Source organism: Heliangelus exortis, chromosome 14, assembly GCF_036169615.1.
Source record: "Heliangelus exortis chromosome 14, bHelExo1.hap1, whole genome shotgun sequence".
Classification (NCBI taxonomy): domain Eukaryota; kingdom Metazoa; phylum Chordata; class Aves; order Apodiformes; family Trochilidae; genus Heliangelus; species Heliangelus exortis.
Window position 1 is genome coordinate 15,101,198 of NC_092435.1, and position 18,416 is coordinate 15,119,613.

At 42.9% G+C, this 18,416-nt stretch overlaps 1 protein-coding gene across 1 annotated transcript in view; it reads right to left on the reverse strand.

The window, feature by feature from the left end:
- The window catches only part of COL4A6 (collagen type IV alpha 6 chain), a 114,598-nt gene that overhangs the window by 2,898 nt on the left and 93,284 nt on the right, over positions 1 to 18,416 (reverse strand). Inside the window, exons 22-44 of the mRNA XM_071757484.1 lie at positions 17,644 to 17,823; positions 16,873 to 17,056; positions 14,424 to 14,495; positions 13,908 to 14,015; positions 12,912 to 13,133; positions 12,509 to 12,670; positions 10,370 to 10,540; positions 9,700 to 9,843; positions 9,334 to 9,459; positions 8,838 to 9,019; positions 8,492 to 8,555; positions 7,924 to 7,998; positions 7,424 to 7,531; positions 6,599 to 6,706; positions 6,140 to 6,211; positions 5,112 to 5,237; positions 4,755 to 4,871; positions 3,818 to 3,979; positions 2,814 to 2,912; positions 2,403 to 2,549; positions 1,625 to 1,741; positions 693 to 884; positions 194 to 480 (exon numbers count right to left, since the gene is read on the reverse strand). Coding sequence (XP_071613585.1) covers positions 194 to 480; positions 693 to 884; positions 1,625 to 1,741; positions 2,403 to 2,549; positions 2,814 to 2,912; positions 3,818 to 3,979; positions 4,755 to 4,871; positions 5,112 to 5,237; positions 6,140 to 6,211; positions 6,599 to 6,706; positions 7,424 to 7,531; positions 7,924 to 7,998; positions 8,492 to 8,555; positions 8,838 to 9,019; positions 9,334 to 9,459; positions 9,700 to 9,843; positions 10,370 to 10,540; positions 12,509 to 12,670; positions 12,912 to 13,133; positions 13,908 to 14,015; positions 14,424 to 14,495; positions 16,873 to 17,056; positions 17,644 to 17,823 — 3,225 coding nt within the window. The remainder of the gene's footprint in view (positions 1 to 193; positions 481 to 692; positions 885 to 1,624; positions 1,742 to 2,402; positions 2,550 to 2,813; positions 2,913 to 3,817; positions 3,980 to 4,754; positions 4,872 to 5,111; positions 5,238 to 6,139; positions 6,212 to 6,598; positions 6,707 to 7,423; positions 7,532 to 7,923; positions 7,999 to 8,491; positions 8,556 to 8,837; positions 9,020 to 9,333; positions 9,460 to 9,699; positions 9,844 to 10,369; positions 10,541 to 12,508; positions 12,671 to 12,911; positions 13,134 to 13,907; positions 14,016 to 14,423; positions 14,496 to 16,872; positions 17,057 to 17,643; positions 17,824 to 18,416) is intronic.

Below are 18,416 nucleotides of genomic sequence, written 5' to 3' on the forward strand. Positions count from 1 at the left end.
CAGCTCAATGGAACAAACTTGAGCAGCAGGCCAGCTGATAAAGGTGGCCTTTAGGTGGATAAATGCACTAGGGCAGGAAGCTACCAGGGCTCTGGTTTCCTGTAAGCAACTCATACAGAGTCTCCATGACCTGATTAAAGAAGAGATCTAGAAATGTTTAAAGCTGCCTTTGCATTAGCCACAGTATCCTTACCATAAGGAAGGAGTATCCTATCCATAGGCTGCGCCAGCCAAGGGGACACTGTGGGATGGTGATGTCCTGGCTGTGCACAGCCACTGCCTGGGAAGGGGCCTCACAGACAGAGCAACGACTGATGTACTGTGGGATCTGGACACTGTCCACTGGCATCATGGGGATGGGAGCAGTGGTGGAGAGCCAGTAGGATTTGTCATTTCTGCTGGCATAGTAGCACACTTCGTTGATGTTGCAGTAAATGAAAGGCATGGTGCTGAAACGAGGCAAACATGAGCCAGCAAAACCTGGAAGAATTGGAGAAGGGGTCACACCAGGCAGCTGCCAAATGCTCCAAATCACAGACACCAGACACGAGTGGTGGAGGATGGCACAAGTGACACTGCTTCCAGCACAGATCCTGGCCGAGCAGGTTTCCACCACCGGTGGAACCGGTGAAGATTGCTCCTTCAAAATGTGCTTTTGGCCAATGTTGCCTGAGAGAATTCTGTCAACTCACCAAGATCCTGGTTGTGTGACTTTTCCTGCCCCTCCACGTATAATAAGCTGTAGCCATCCCAGAGCTTGTTCATTCCAATGGGACAAGGTGGGATTTGGTCTGACTGACTGTGCTTCACTAAAGTGTATCCAACCCCTACGCTCCGACCAGGCATTCCTGGCAACCCAAGGGAGCCTGGCTTCCCAGCAGCACCTGGAAGACAGAAAAGGAGTCACTAATTCACAGTGTGGCTCTACACCAGGCTTAGGCATTGCTGTTGTTGTGTTTATGTCAGTCTTGTACAATAAGAAGCCCAACCTTGTTTTGATGGTTGTTGTATGAATAACTAGATTTACTGGCTCCAAAAGCAGTCATTTCACAGTAGCACCAATCTGTTTCCTACCTCATTTAATTTTCTTTCTTTGCCCAACAACTCTGGTGCCAATGTGTTTGCATGTATCTCACAGTACAATAATTCTGAGGATCTCAAAGCATCAACCAAAATATAACAAATTCATTTTTGCTATAGTGCTCTTCATCATGATACTTCTTTGACACAGAAAGGCCAGAAGTCATACAACAGATCTGCTGCAGAGTCCAAATCTTCTGTCTCTCACCATGCCTTTCCTCAATCATCTAACCCTCACAGCTGTGTCCACTGTGATAACATTTCACTCTTTTAGATCTTCAAGATGACTCCCACATAACATTAAAACCAAAAGATCTTCAGAATTTTTCCTAGGGAAAAACCAGCAGTGACAAACAACAATGACAAGTGACATAATCTTCCCCACTGAAGCCTGAACTGAATTCATGGCAGACCCAAGACACAAGATTGTGTACATCCCCTGGTCTTCCTGAGGAAATTTGGTATTCTGGAGGATCCCTACAGAACCTGTAGAATTCTACTGATTGCTTCTTCCTGATTTGTGTTCCCCAGATCATAAAATTACCTTCATATCCTTGTGGTCCTGGGGCACCCGAGGGTCCTGGATCCCCAGCTACACCAGGTGATCCAGGTAAACCATCACGTCCTTTCAAACCAGATCTTCCTGGCAGTCCTTTTGTACCTGAAATTAAATAAATTATTACTGTTATTTCTTCATACTAATGCCTTCAAGTCCTGCACTCATATTCCAGAAGAGAAATATTTTGTCAGCAGCCATGCTGAGAGCTCACTAACAGCTGTGTTTACAAAGAACTAACTCCTTACAGGGATTCCACATGATTTGATTCACACATGGTCTGTTCAAGGATTAAGAAGTGCTGGTGAACATTACACAAGGCTGAAAATGCAGCACTGAGATCCAGAGTGAGGTACTTGTTCAAGTCTGAAGCCACAAGAGCCACCTAAGGTTTTAAATTCATGGTTGTTGAAGCCTATGAACTCATTCTCAGCTCTGTCTTGCAAGGTAACAGCCACTGTGAAAGCCAGAATCCTCTGTTATAATGGTCCAGCTGTTGTAAGCTGAAGAAAGTTGAGCTACCTCACTGAAATTTTGTTTAAGACTTAAAGTGATTTCTTTTGTTTGATTTCACTCTTTTTTATCAAACTAGAAAGTTGGCCTTTATGTTCAGGCCACTGAACATTATGTGTAAATATTATGTAAAACTAGAGCCACTGACCTGAACTAAATTCACCTTTCCAATCCTTCCTCCAATATCAGATTGACAAGTCTTTAAAAAGTCTCAGGGTAGTGAGCATTTCAGTGATCTGAATGTACTTCTTACCTGGTTTTCCAACTGGGCCCTGGAATCCAGGATCTCCATCAAAGCCAGGGACACCATCAATACCTGGCAGACCAGGTAACCCTGCAGGGGCTGTGATTTCTTCTGGCTGGGGGGTTATACCTGGAGCCCCTTGTTGGCCAGGGAGACCTGCACACAATGCAAATGACAGGGTAAGCACTTCACAAACAAACAGACAAAAAGAAAACACCATTTTTGATGCTAATACTGACATAAAGGAAAAGTATGCTAAATTAAGACTAATTAATACATCAGGATTCAGTGTCCTTGTAAAAAGTGATGTGTCAAGCTCTTTTCTCATTTATTTCAATCTCTAAGAAACTTAAGAGTCCCCCAGATAAATATTTCCCAGCCCAAACCCAAGTACAGCTTTCCAAATCCTCCAGTACTCACCTCGACGACCCATTTCACCTTTCAGCCCAGGGTAACCAGGATCCCCTGGAGGTCCATCTTTTCCTGGCATCCCCATGAGGCCAGGCTCCCCTCTGATACCTGCAAAGATACCACAGCTAAAGCCCTGGTTCTGACCCACAGCTGAGAAACACACTGATGGCAGCAAAGACAAGAGCAGCACAGCTCTGAGATGGAGCTTCCAAAGGACTTCTGTGCCCTTTTTGATGTCCAGAACATCTGTAGAGCCTCAAGATAAGAATTTCCACTGCTACATAATTACACTTTATTGGAAGCATTCTTCCTCCTCCTTGGGTAACCCAGGGGAAGTGTTTGGGGAGTACACATCTTTCCTGTTTGGAATCTATCTCTATGCACAGCAGAGGGATGGGGATCTGCCAGCCTACAAAGTTAACATACAGATCTTCACCTGGAAATGGTTCTCCATCCTTTCCTGGCTTTTGAACTGTGTGGTTTTTTTGGAACCTTGCTACCTTGCAGCTGTCCTCTAGTCTCCTTTGGCAGAGACCAAAGAGAGAGCAGCCTGTTCCCTGCCTTAGCCCTGAACAAGACCTCTTAACTCCTACAATCCTCTTAGCCTCTTGTGGACACCTAAATCCACCACACTTTGCCTCTGAGCACACGACAGGTAGGATGAAACAGCATCCCCACTTTGCCTACACAGCACATGCATGTGGTAAGTGTAGTCAACAAGCACAGCAGCATTGCATCTACATCATCTGGTCAGAAAACAAAAAAAAAAAGAGAAAAAAATGATTAAGAACACACTGAAGAACACAACACATGGAGCTGGCCTCACTTTGCTGCTTTTGGAGTGAGTAGGTAAAACCTGCATGGGCCAAAAGGGAAGGTTTAATCAATTCTGCTGTGGTTGCACCTGAATGAGGATGAGTTTCAAAGCAGTCACACTGACCACATGGCAGCCATTCCTGCCAGCAAGGTGACAGTTGCCAAACCACACTCAGAGCCTTTCAAGGCAAGATTACCTTTGAATCCAGATGCTCCAGGGAGCCCAATTGGACCAGTGGGTCCCACATCACCCTTAATGCCTCGCAAGCCAGGAACACCAGGGAAACCTGGATTGCCTGTGTCACCTTGGTCAGAAGCTGGGCCAGGGGGCCCTCGTGGCCCTGGAGGACCTGTAAGACCTAGAGAGAACAGGGGTAATTAGTACAGTCTGCTCCTCAGGCACAGCAAGCACTGGGGCTACCCCCAGCATGTCTTTGTAGAAGACAGTCATTGTCTGGGTGTTTGTATTTCCAGGGTTGTCCTCCTCCTGAAGGAAGAGAAGCAGACTCCACCTGTTTTCATCCAGTTAGGTCACATAAGCTTTTAAATCCTTTTAAGCACAGTAATTTAGCTTCAAATTCTGGGCCTCAGCATAGCCCTTGCCTGCCCTGGTAGCTGGGCTGGTGACTCAGACATTCCCCAGGAGAAGGAGAGCAGTGACTTCAAATCCTTGGCCAGGGAAAGGGCTGGAGATCCATCCCTCTCCAACAGGGCTGGGAGGTATTCAGTAGGTACCAGTGCCACCATGACAGATCTCACACAGGAGAACTTCACACAGCTCACACAAGATACTTCTAAACTTTACCCAGAGCCTATGATTACAGCTCCAAAATGGAGCTGGTATCCAAATTTAAACATACTATGCTGTACCTACAACTTGGTGCCCAAGTCTGTCTTCAGTACCACAATAGGTGGCATTAAGATGGACTAGAGAGCTTTGATAATAGAATAAATCAAATCAGGCTGCAACAGCAGGAATTGAAAACAGATCTTCTCATTCTCAATTCTTGATCTAAACCCCAGGTTATTAAAGTGATGGTACTTATTTAAGTCTTTTCCCCTGAGAGCTCTTCAAAGGATGCACAAAAAGAAACAAATCCCTCTTGTTAGTCCTTAAGGGGCCTCTCATCATACCTGGACTCCCATCAGTTCCTGGGTGTCCAGCATCCCCAGGTCTCCCACGTATATCAGAAGGAAGAGAAGTTCCAGGTGTTCCTGGCAAGCCAGGCAGTCCCACAGGACCAGGAGGACCTAGAATAAGAAATACAAAGTGAGAGATTCTACCCAGAACCCTTCAGTCATCTTCTTGGACATGAACAGAAGTGGTGGCTGAGCAGTGTTTATACTGAGGAGAAAGTTTAACTTCTGCCTGTCAAACTATTACACACCTCTGGGGCTTTAGGGGTTCTTTTTGGTAATTCTGCTCTCCATGCAACCCATTAACCTGAGCCACATTATATCCTGCTGAGCTTCCAGAACACTGATATTTACCCACGTCTCCTGATGAGCCTTTTGGTCCAGGGAATCCTAGAGCACCTCTACCCAAGCCTGGAGAACCTTCTTCACCCTTTGGACCTGGGAGACCTGCAGGGCCTTTCAGTCCAGCTTCACTCAGACCTAATTAAACATGGTAAACAAAGAAAAAAGAGCCTATTCCAATTGCCTAACAGCAGTTAAATTATTACACAAACTCAGCTGTAATTAAAAATTAGCCCATTACTACTGTCTCTGCTGTTTGCAGTAGAGCAACAGAAAGAGATTTGGTGGCTCATGTGCTACTCTGGTTGTGCAGAGTAAATTTAAACAACTTGCAAGATGCTGAGAGAGAAGTATAAGACTGTTTTTTCTCTCTGATAGAGAATGTTTTAAAGAAAGAAAACCCAGGTGTTGTTTGAGTTGTCCACATCAGGACTGTTTGTCCATTTTCATGCATAAAATGTCTGCCATAAATCTTAAGTGCTGCTTTACAAGGTGACTGCAACTAAACCAGTCTCTACATTTTGTAAAACACTGCAAACAGAACCACAGTCTATATCATAAAGTTAAAAATCTGAATAATCTAGCAGAAGCTTCCCAAAACCAGAATCCAGAATCTAATCAAAGAAATTAGCTTCTGATTTTACTGATGTCTTTCCTGAGCTCCACCTACTGGAGGGTTATGGAAAGCAGTCAGGAAACATGGCATCACCAACCCCAACTCAAAGCAAGCATTTGATGCAGCTCTGCTAAAATCAAGCAGCCATTAGAAATGGAAGAGTTTTATGATTTAATTCCATCAACTTTCCAGCAGTGACCCAATCCTTCAGGAACTCAAGGACAACCACCACTAGAAAAAACTCTGCTCCCCAGGCTTCATCCTGTCCTTTCTGGCATCAGAGAATTTGTTCATGCACATTCAGTATCCTGAGTTTTTAGTTCAGGTTATAATTAAACCCAGAATTAGGTGAAACAGGGCAATTTTGTGGGGAGCACTGCTCTATTTCCCCAGCTATGACATTTCTACTACCTGTTTCCTTTACCTGGTGTTCCAGGAGATCCTTTTGTGCCTGGCAAGCCATTCAAACCATTCAAACCTGGAAACCCATGAAACCCTGAAGAGACATTGGGAACACAAAAGTAAGCAAATAAGCTAGTTGGGTGGAAATGCATAAGGTGCTTCATGGAGACTACAATGTGTGTGAGAAACCTGACATGCAGAGGAACAGAGGATGTAAAGTTTTTCCTTCATGAAAACCCTTCCCACTGCTCTCACTGGTTTTATGCTCAATGTGCACCCATCAGTGACCCAACTCAAGTGAGAGCCTCTCCCTTTCCAGCCACTTCTCTGTTCATTTCAGCTGGTGCCTGCACCAACAGTGCCAAGAAATGAGCTGATTTCCCACACACAGCTGGGAGTGCTGCCTGCCTGCTGTGGAACTTGGCTAAAACAATGCTTTTCTGACCCAATTTCTGCCCCCATGTGCAGGCTCCAGATATACCTTTAGGTCCTGCTGCTCCACGAGCTCCAGGGAATCCAACAGCTCCTGGCTGTCCTGGAGGTCCTGGTGGCCCAGGGATTCCTCTCAGCCCAGCATTTCCAGAGATTCCTAAAAACAAGCATAAAAAAGTTCTTGTACTACACATCCAGGATGGAACAGCTCAAAGCTCCATCTTACAGCTTCTGTTCCAACATGAACTCATAAGATGGGTGAATAAACTACTATTTAGATAAAGCAAAACCAGATGCAAATCTCTGCTATGACTCCTGGCACAACAGTATCAAGGGGTTTATTTGATTGCTTTTTTTGTTTTTTTTAAATCATAGCAGTGACATTCTTCATCATCATAAGTGACACACTAGAATAGTTCATATACCAAATTACTCATTGTTTTTCAAATAAAATATTCCCACAACAACTTTCACTTTTCTCCCATCTTTAATCCCGATAGCAATTTGAGAATCTACCCAAAGGTACTTGCAGCCATCCTTCTGGGTAGGTTTGTCTCAAGAGAGAAAAGGGGCAGAAGTGCTGCAATGGAAGATTTTAGAGCAGTCTTGCCCAATAAGCAGCAGGAAAGAAGCTGATACTGCTTGTATCTAACTGAGCCTTTCTCTGTGTGTTAAAGGAATTCCTTCCTGTGGTTGATCCACAGGATCAGTCACAACAGGACAAGGGGACAGCTTACACTGGTGTCAGAGAATTCCTACATTCTTGTTGAAGTTTCTCAGCTGAGGACAGGCCATGAGGATGAAGGAAACAACAAAGTGAGATTGTTCCACAGTTACATCATGAACTGCAGAATTTAGATGTTTAGTCCAGTACCTGCTGGTCCTTCTTGGCCCAGATCTCCAGGGCTGCCTTTGAGTCCATTCACCCCAGTGCTTCCTGGGTAGCCTGGTTCACCCTTAGGTCCTTCTCTCCCTCTCTCTCCTGAAAGGATAAAACCAGACACCATGCTACAGCACAAATCAAACTGGAGGAAGGGGTAAAGAGATTGAGAAACATGTTATGTTGAAGCTGCAGCACTTGTGTCTGCTTAGCAGTGCTCTGGGCCCTGGGCTGGACTCCCTGGGTGCCAAATACAAGTGTAGGTTCAAAAGTAAAGAGAGATCCATCATTGGAATTAGGCTATTCTTGGATGCATTCATTATCATCCAGATTTGTGTCCTACCTGGATTTCTGACTCCTCAAATCTCACTTTCAGGAGAGGACTAAAGTATTAAAAATTTAGATATTAAAAAAATACTCAAAATGGACAATGCTATCCTGTTTCATCTCTAGAATTCTGCATTCTTGAGGTGAATAATCAAAGGCTACTTTACCTGGGAACCCAGGATCCCCTCGCTCTCCCTTTGCTCCAGCAATGCCAGGAATTCCAACAGATTCTCCCTGGTCACCTGGAAAGTAAAGACATGGTGAAAAGGCCATTGCCTGACTGCAGGGAGCAGTTTTCAGGGCTGCTCAATAGCCTTGTTTATGAAAATAAACCTTGCCTATCCTCCAAGTCCCTGGGGCAAACAAAGATAATCATAAGTGATGTACCTGATTTTGAAAATGCTTAAAACCAGCAACAGATGCAAACTGACTCATGTAAATGTGTGGTAAAACATCCTGCTCTTGATACTTCTGACACAAGGAGATGAGAAAGAAGGGGAACTCTCCTACTGTCCAACATGCTTCACACAGGGCAGTGGCCAAACTTTCAAAGGACCAGAACATTTGGGTTGGAACTGGTCTCATCTGAATGAAGCCCCTTACAAGGGGAGATGTGGTTCAGAGCCAGTCACTGGAGAGCAACAGACACTTCTGGAACACTCCTCTTTCATTTTAGTTATGAATATTAGCACTGGTTGCACTGAAAGACCATGTGCACTATGAGAGATTTCTTACCCTTTGGACCAGGGAGGCCAGCAGGTCCTGGGAATCCAAGTATACCTGTGATACCATCTGAGCCCTGAAAAATAAAACAAAAAAAAACCCAACCCCAAATTAGCCATTGCTTTTTATTCGTGCTGTTCCAAGTTTGGGGTCATGTGGGATAAGAGACCTCAAAGATATAGGAAGAAATACAATCAAAAGTGTCATTCAACAGAATGAACCTAACAAAAACAATCTAGAAGCTCTGTAAGGAAAAATTCCACCAGCTTCTGCTGCTTTGCTACAGAAGTACCAACTAGAACACAGGATTTTCTTAAGATCACTCAGAGAAGATGAAGAAACTTAAAAAGGTATTTACCCTCTCTCCTGGCATTCCTGGAAATCCTGTGATACCATGTGAACCCTTCTGTCCTGGAAGCCCAGGTTGCCCAGGTGGACCAGGGAAGCCTGGGTCACCTTGAAGACCTCTCTCTTTGTTTGCTGACCCAGCTGGACCAGGGAGACCAGGCTGTCCACGGCTTCCTGGGATTCCTTTATCACCTAGGTTATATAACAAAGTGTAATTTCATTTCATAATAAAGACATTCAGCTCACTTGAGCCAATTGACTTGTTACCAAAGCTCCCTTTAAGGAGGAGAAAGGGATGGCATTGTCTGTGTAGAACAGAGCTTCAAAAGATAATTGTTCTCTCAAAATTCTGTGACTTGCCACACAGAAATCTTACTAGAACATGAATGGTGGAACAGGAGGCAGTAATACTGCAGGTGCTGTCAAAAGGACAGAGCATACTCCAGAGAATAAATGCAGTGACTGAGCAGCAGATAATGGCAAGTAACTCCAGTGTTGTGTAATACCTCTAGGTCCAGGGAATCCTCCAAGTCCAGCTAACCCAGGATCTCCTTTGTCTCCTTTGAATTGCAGTGCCTGTTCTGGAAGCCCAAGGACAGGAGGACCAGGTGGACCTACATCACCTCTGTCACCTGAAGAAATAAGAAGACATGAAGTCTTGCAAGCTAACTGAGAATGGGTATAACACTAGGAGCTGGCAGACAAAATCAGAGCTTCCATGTCTCCTGATGCAAATTCATCAGTAATTGCTCAGCATCTTTGGCAACTGGGCCAAAGTACTCATGAGGAAGGAAAGAACACAATATTTAGAAGAAAACATTTAACAGAACTCTAAAGTTCCTCTGTTGCAGAGCCTTTCAGCTCTTTCTTACCTTTTTGACCTTGGAGTCCCACAGCTCCAGGGCTCCCTTTTCCTCCAGCTGTGCCAGGAGCTCCTTTAAAGCCATTCACCCCAGGGACACCAGGCAGGCCTGGCATGCCAGGGAAACCAAGCAGTCCAGGAGACCCTTTCTCACCTGTATAGAAAAGTTGAGAAACAGAAATAGCAAATGAGTCTCCTCTGACACACCACATAACCACCTTACCAGTAGGTAGAGGCAGCTCCAAGACAGCAACATGCTACATAGCTCTGCTGCTCTCCAGCTAAACTAACACAGGATTTTCCAAAAAACCAGATATTGTGTCTGTGCTTACTGACCACATAGGCTGTAAATTTTTACTTCCCATTTGGTTTGTGCTTCATGCTCTCCCTTCTATAAATTTAATGCACTATTCCCCATTTCTTCAATTTTCTTGTCTTTCTATCTCGATTTGCATGATACTTTTCCATAAGGGCTCAAGTCCTTCAAGATGGATCTTCTTATGGCTATTATTTGATAATTAAATCCATCACTCATAATTTGTAACTCAGCAGCAAAATGGATTCTAACACTAGCTGGGAATTCATTCTCTTCTGACAAGTTGGGACAAAAATTAGTATTAACAAGGTTATTGTTTTGTGGGCACAGTAATCTCAGACTGTTCCCCTGGTGAAACACATACCTTTTGTCCCTGAGAAACCTGGACGTCCATCTTGACCAAAAGGCCCAGGTGGCCCTAAGAATCCTCTTTCTCCAGGAGATCCTGGAGCACCATCAAGACCTGGGAAGCCTTTCATACCAGCAGGGCCTTGTGGACCTACATCCCCAGTCAAGCCTTTAGCTCCAGGAAGTCCTGAATCAATATAAGAAGGAACTCAATATAATATGCCACACAAGGACAATTTGTGGACAGCTTCCCAAATTCTTTAAACACAGAATTGTTTTTAAGATGACAAATGGACCTTATGGCACATGCAGCCTACTAGAAGGCAAAAAGCTTAGAACTGCAAAAGCATTAGTCATCTACCAATAAAATACCTATGAAGAGGGTTACTGCCTACATCACTACACAGCTGGCAAGAGTGAAACCCCTTATGATGAATCCATGGTTGTATCCTTTAGCAGACACTAAGCTGTAGTGCACCAGTCTTACCTTTATCATCAAGATTCAGAAATGCCAGCTTCTGCTACCTACCCCATCCTCTGGGGGAACCAGAGATCAATTGGAGAGGCTTTTTTTTACAAGTTTCTTTTTCATCTTGGTAGTTTAAAGTGTTACCTCTTGAGCAAATTGCTCACTAAGGGAACAAGCTTCTGATTGTGCTGTCACAACCCCAATATCATATGCACTGTCGTGCCTCTGAATGTTTCAGAATGTTTCTAGCTGAAGTTTTGTAATGGTTTACAATTTTAAATAAAGGCTCAAACCATTGAAAGCAGAATGCTCGGATCCAAGGAGGAAGAGAAGGAGAAAATCATGTGCCTTCTGAAAAATGGTATTTGCAGCAGTAGCACCCAATATATGAGCTTTGTTATACCCTCTTTAAACATTTTAAGTTACAGCCCAGTATTTTTTAAAACAGAAGATTAAATGGCTGCTTGATTTAAGGAGGTAAAGAAAACAATCAGACTTAAAATCTGTACATACTAAGGATTTCCTTATAGACTTCAGGCTTTGTTACTATCTGAGCATTCTCACTGCAATGGTTCTTTGCCTTCTGGTTTGATTAGCAAGAATAAGGGGTATCACCTACAGTCAATGCAATTCTTGTAGCATTAAAAGCTAGGCTGTTAGTCCATGAGCTTTTGTGCTACACTGCATTTTCTCACCTTGACAGCCTATGTGAAGAACCCATAACCAAACAGTGTGACATCAGAAATGGAGAGTTGGTGATAAATGGAAAAGAAACATGGTGAAGGAAAAAACAGACAAAATATGTAAACAGAAAGAACAAGGGTACAAAAGAAATTAATGATTCAGAGAGACTACAGCTGCAAAAAACTTCATCATTTGGAGCTCATCCTCCTAGCAATGGGAGATTTTTAAGAACAGTTGAAAGTCACCAATGGCATAAAGCCCAAAAACGTAAAACAATAGAGAAGCAAAAGCAATGCTTATGTCAAAATCCTAAAAAAACAAAAACTGCATTAAAATATGGTGATTTTTCATCTCAAATGATGCTATTGCTTTCATCTATTTGTTGTCACTGTGCTCCAGCAATGTCATTCTGTGTGTCAGAACACTTATGTCACAGACCATCACCTACTAATTTCCAGGTCACTCTCTGCTTGGTTCCCAAGTCTTGCCTGTTCTGTTATCATGAAACATTTTAGTCCATGCAGCTTGAGAGATGCTGCTGTACTCAAGTGGTGAGGGTTTTTCTCCCCTACAGTGAGGGCAAATAAATTTCTCTTGCATCCCAGCAAACAGAGGAGACTTAAGTGCTTGCTCTGAGAAAGCCAATGATTTTTCAGTCTATCAAAGTTATATTTCAAGCACCATTTTACACTGGGAATTAATTGTCATGAAAATGGGAAATGAAGATTAGTCCATTGTACAGCCAGCATGTAAGAGCAGAGACACTAAAAGTATCAAGATGCTTTCTCCTGTACTTCTTACAGCCTTGTGATAAGAGAGTCCAGGATAGATGTCTTCTACCCAGACATCCAGCAGAGTCAGAGGCAAAAGGCTCAAATTCTGCACTCTTACCCCTAAGCAGAGGTAGAAGCTCATTTTTAGCAGATGCCAAATCTCTCCCACACTTCCTCCACAGGAAGCATTCAGCTTATCTACTTGTTTTCACTTGAAGACATTACATACCTGGTGCTCCTGCAAGGCCAACAGGCCCCAAGGGTCCTGGTTTTCCCTTAATGCCAAAAGGACCTCCAGGACCAGGAGGTCCCCTCAATCCAGGGACACCTGAATATCCTGGATTACCCTGTTCTCCTTTAATGCCTAGGAGGCCTGGTCTTCCATCTAACCCTGGGAACAGAAGGGTGGGAGGTTACACAACTAATAAAATAAAATTTAAAAAAATCACACTTTTCATTAAAATACAGTTCTCATAAAAGCCTTTGAGTTGCATGAGACTGTAAGAGAAAACCAGGAAATTGCCACCTCTGAGCAGCTCAGAGGACTGCTAAGACAGTACCTTAAAGAGACTGGAAAAGAGGAAAGATTTTTGAAAGAGAAACAGTTTGATACAAGCATTATCAGTGCTTACCTTTTGGTCCTGGAAATCCAGGATCACCTGTAAGCCCTTTATCACCAGGGAGTCCAGGTCTGCCACGCTCTCCCAGGGCTCCACTCTCAGCACCAAAGACATCTCCAGGTGCTCCTTTTGTTCCAGCTAAGCCTGAAGCACCCATTTTTCCAGGCAAACCATCTGTTCCATCCAGTCCTGGAAGTCCTGGTGACCCTTGCTCTCCTCGAGGCCCAGGGAAGCCTCAAAGAGAAAAAAACCAAAAACATAACAAACCAGTAAATGTCACTCAGCAGAAGTACAGAATATCTGCTTGCAATAAAATATGCATTTTAAATCTTTCCATGCAAGATGATAATGTTTGGAGAGTTGCAAACTGTTTAAATGTTTCAGTACTGAATTAGAAAAAGAAACTGGTAACAGAAAGTAATGAAACTGCTGAAAGTGGTTAAAATATCCTTTCATTTTTTAAGTTTTATTTTATATATTTTTAAAGAAAATAATACTTTAGGAGTATCTGGGAGCTGCAGCTAGTCAGAGCTTAGTTTCACTAGACTGAAGATTGGTCAAAAATGAGAAAAAAAGGAGAAAAGGAAGAAGATGGCCATTTCAGGCTACAGATGGGTAGTACCTCACTATCAACCAGAAAAGCTGCAGAGATGTGAGATGCATCGCATCTTTCTTACTCTGTCCTCTATTTCAGATAACTTCTGGCACTGGGGAGCAGTGCTTCATCTAGACTGAAACACAGCACAGGATGATGGTGGATTCTTTTCTTCCAGCAGTGATACAATATTATATGCAGGTAATAAGTATCCTGAACGTTCCTTTTTTCCTTCCAAGCTGCAACCATTTGCTTTCAGAGGCTGCATTTGGAAGGAGCACAATGAGGCTCTCAATTGAGCACTGTGAATGCACCAGGCAGAAAAGTAGCCTATAAGGTGGGATAACTCTGTTGATAAAATATTGTACACATTAATTAGACAATAAAAATATTTCCAGTCACTTCATGCTTACCAGGTTCCCCTCGCAAGCCTATTATTCCTGCAGACCCTGGCTGTCCTTTTGATCCATGTAAACCAGGTTGGCCTGGAATGCCAGGAAAGCCTTTGCTGCCTTTGGAACCTAAGGGTAGAAATATATTAATAAATAATAGTAATGAACAAACAGTAGAAGACAAAAGCACAGCATGGAAAAACAGAATCAGATCTTGTCTACAAAGCCAGTGCTGAAAACAGTTGTTGGATATGCAATGTAAAGAAAGACTCAAAGATATGTCTGCTTCATCAGCTACATAAACACAGGAGAAGGTTTGTGTTCAGAGGCTACTTGAAAGGAAAAAAAATGGTGCAGTCATGATCCTCCATGGGATTTAAGCCTAGTCTCTGCTAAAAAAACAAAAGAACATTGTTCTGCTAGGTAAGTCTCTGGAATTATCACTCAGAGGAGATTAATTAGCAGGTATTATCTGCCTTGAGGAATAAGTGCTTCTTAGAAGCCAGGCAGTACATCACAACCAGCTTGTCTCCCTACCTGGCAATCCTGGAAAGCCAGGAGTCCCTGGGGGCCCATATGCTCCTGGAACTATGCAGGGCAAGGTGATACCTGAAACACAGAAACACTGAGGTTACACACAGCCCCCTTCATGGAGACAGCTTGAAGAGGAAGATTTACTATCCAGACATTTTTCAGAGAACACATCTTAAATGTCAGTGAGCAAACTTATGCACATCAAATATCTCTTATGCTGACATCTCAATTACCTGATAGTAAAGAAAAGTCATCAGGAGCTGGGTGATTGTCCAATCTTATCCCTACTATTAACTTAATGCATGACCAGTAAAAGGTACCAACTACTGCTGGGGACCACTTGCCAAATGGTTGCACTCAGCAACTGGTCCTCCAGTTAAGCAACAGGCACTGCCATGGGCAGAGGTACCACAGATGTTGCTGCCTGCACCCGGGTACACTCTGACAGGGCATTCTTCTGATAAAATAAAAGTTAAATGGTAGTGACACAAAATAAAAACTCCAGTTCTGGTCTTGTGCAATCCAGTGTGAGCCTGGTGCTGAGTGCTTTACCAAATAAGAAGTGGGGCTCCATCTCTAAAACATTTCCTCCTCATACACAGCACAATAAAGAATGACATTTTTCAAAAAGCATTTGGGGCAGCAACTGGCATTATTGTTGCATTCACATCACATGGCTCCAAGGGATGAGTTTTCCATAAACAAATCTGCACAATAGTATTTTGTATTTTACATTACTAGCCAGTAGGAAAATATTTCAACAATGGATATTTCATGTGAGGGTAAATGAAATGCAAACAGGACTGTTTCCTTGTGTGTTTTGCAAAATGATTTGAGGCTTGTTGTAAAAATGATATAAGAAAACCTCAGGGTTCCCCAGCTACTGAATACCCTACATTATCATACAGAGTAATATCCCAGTATCAAGGACCATCATGAAACCATCATGTCAGGCATAAAATTGAAATATGGGGAACTATAACATTTTTGAGTAATCTCATAATAGCAGGTAAAATCAGTCTACTTTTTGTAAAATACTGATAGACTTTTCAAAAGCAAGACTGCTTCATCTGTTTCACTGCATGTGGTATGACCTCCAGCAAAATTCCTCAGTGGTGTCTTTGACATAACTTCAATAGGTCACAGCCTCTCTTTCAATGCCTTTCCCCATTTTCATGATAAGGGCTTTCAGCTGAGGCAGTGTAAGACATGATTATTTCCTTCACCCACCCACATTTCTTTATATTAGATGAAATTTACTACATCAAAAAGGTCTTTTAATGTATGCAAATTATTTCCTAGTATGGAGGGAACGATGCATTCACAAGTTTTCTTACACATCTCTATGGAGGTGCAAACTGAACTGGCTAATGACTTATTCACACTTTCCCACATATTTTGACTATAGATACTCCTCTACACAGGAGCACTCATTGTTAGCAAAGCTTTGATGTAGCATTCATAATAGGCTGGCTTCTGATGTGCTCTACAGAATATCTGGAGTTCACATCATCCACAGAGCACTTTCCTTTTTACTTATCTTACCATGCAATTTTAATTTAGTGGATTTTGTAGGAGGCAATTTACCAGACAAAGATGTAAGCATTCATAGCTATGAATTAGTAAAGCTATTAGCATTTAGCATGTGACTTGAATTGGAAAAAAAGCTTATGCAGCCTGTTCCAGGGGGACATTACTGCTAGCTGCCTCCTCACCCTGTAACAACAGCCCAGCATGACCCTGATGGGAGGTAACATGCCATCCAGCATGTCTGTGCAACCTTCCCAGTGTTATGCTGGCCTAGCTCTCACCTCCCCCTGGGTTTAAGATTGCTCTGCCAATTCCTCATCCTGCAGTGGTCTCACTGCCAAGGCTCTGGAACTCAGGACATCAGTCTATCAGGACAGAAAAAACATGCAACAACAATACGCCTGCAAACTGATTCTGCTTGATGGATGCTAACTGAGTTGTAAGCCTAGAAGCCTAATTATAGAAAGAATGAAAAGTGCATTGAAAGGCAGCAGTGGCAAAACAAAAAAAAGCTTATCGTAAATTACACTGAAATGTCTGACAAGGAATCAAGACATTGGGACAAGCTCTTTGCAGGCATTTTCTCATGAAAGCATAAAACACAGGACTTTCCATCCAACTCACTGTGAACTCTGAGAATGAACATAAAACATCATATGTGAAACTTTATCACACTCATATTTACTGGCTTTATCATTTGTCAATATAGTATGTTTTAGGTACACACAATGACAGACCAACTGAGCCAAACTGCAGTACCTCAGGGAAGCAAGCAGCCCAATCTATCTGAGGATCTGTTGCTTATTATGTGTGTCCTCCTGAGCATGACAACTTGAGAAAGCTGTGATTGCTGTGTGAATGTCATGCATCTTACAGAAGCTTTGCACTTTTCCAAAATTAGAGCAGACTCAGCAACACTTACCTGGAGGGCCTGGAAGACCTGCTTGCCCTGGAAATCCATCCATTCCTGGGTCACCTGGAGGCCCACGAAGTCCACTAGGACCTGGAAACCCAATGCCAGGAGAACCAGTCTCTCCACGATGGCCTTTAGGACCAGGTAATCCTGGTAATCCTTTTTCACCTGGGAAACCTAGGCCACCATCACCCTGTGCACAGCAAAGACAATTACAGCTGAAAATCAAAGAGATGAACATACAGCAACCATCATTTGAACAAGTGTGTAGGAATTTGGTCAGCTCTGTGCAAGATTTAGATGGGCCTGGGAAGGTACATGGAAACCACTGCAAATTATCCATCATTATTTCAAAATGCAGGAAAACTCAGTGGCTATTTAGATATAATATTTTAAGTTGGATTTGCCAAAATTTAAATATTACCTATTCTGAAAGACATTAAATTTCTTTTTAATTAAAAAGATTCTGGTGTGATTTTTCTGTTCCACGATTTGGCATCTAATTATGCCTGCAGTGTCTTTTATCTCTCAGGACCCAACACAAAACAGCATCAGGGTCTACTTCACTACTGCAAGTTTATCTTTTGCCCAGGTAGCCAGGAGCATAATGAGTGACATTTGTAAACTCTGACCAAAACCAATTTGTGTTTAGGGACTCTGAGCTTTTTATGTGTTTGGAGATTTACCACAGGGCTAACCAGGATTTGTAAGCCAGACCTTTCCACTGTTTGCTCCTTATTCCAAATCCCAAGAACTGCTGCTAAATTAGTCTGAACTTACTGGGGGGCCTGGTGGTCCTGGCAAGCCTGGGAGTCCATCCCTGCCAGGGCTTCCTGGGATGCCTGAGGGTCCTCTGGGTGCTGTGGCACCACGGTCCCCACGAGCACCTTTCCCTGTTGCGAAGGATGAATCCCCTTTTTCTCCCTTAAGACCTGGAGGACCTTGCTGACCAGCTGAAGCCTACAGACCAAAAGATAACAAAAACAGGAATATCAACATGCAGATAAAAGGCTTTGCTTCTTAAATATATCACGTGAAGTCAGGTCACAATGACTGGAGCTGGAAAGAATCTCTAGAGGGTTTTCTACTCTTCAAAAAAATTAAGAGAGGTTTGATTATTCCCAAATGTTTCAGTTGAGCCACTACAGCTTTACAGTGGTAATCCAAACCCTCATGTATAGCACTACAGTGACAGCAACCTTGGATAGTATTTGGGAACATTACATCACTTATGATATAACAGAGACTAATTATTTAATCTTCTTCCCTACTACTTGGTGTGCTGCATTTACTGACACTGATAAAGACACTCTGGAGACAAAAGACTGGTATTTTATGGACTATGATTTTCAGAAGTACTGCCAACAAGCAATGCTTATTATGATTGCTATTAAATAAAATACACAGCTCAAGTCTCACACATGCATTTAGAATGCAGCAGTTGAGAAAGAGACTGGATCTATGGCACAGAATTTTCATAGCTCTGAGCAATGATGTGGAAAGATCTCATCATTTGTTTTTTCAAGTCTTCTCTCCATGCAGATGTATATCTG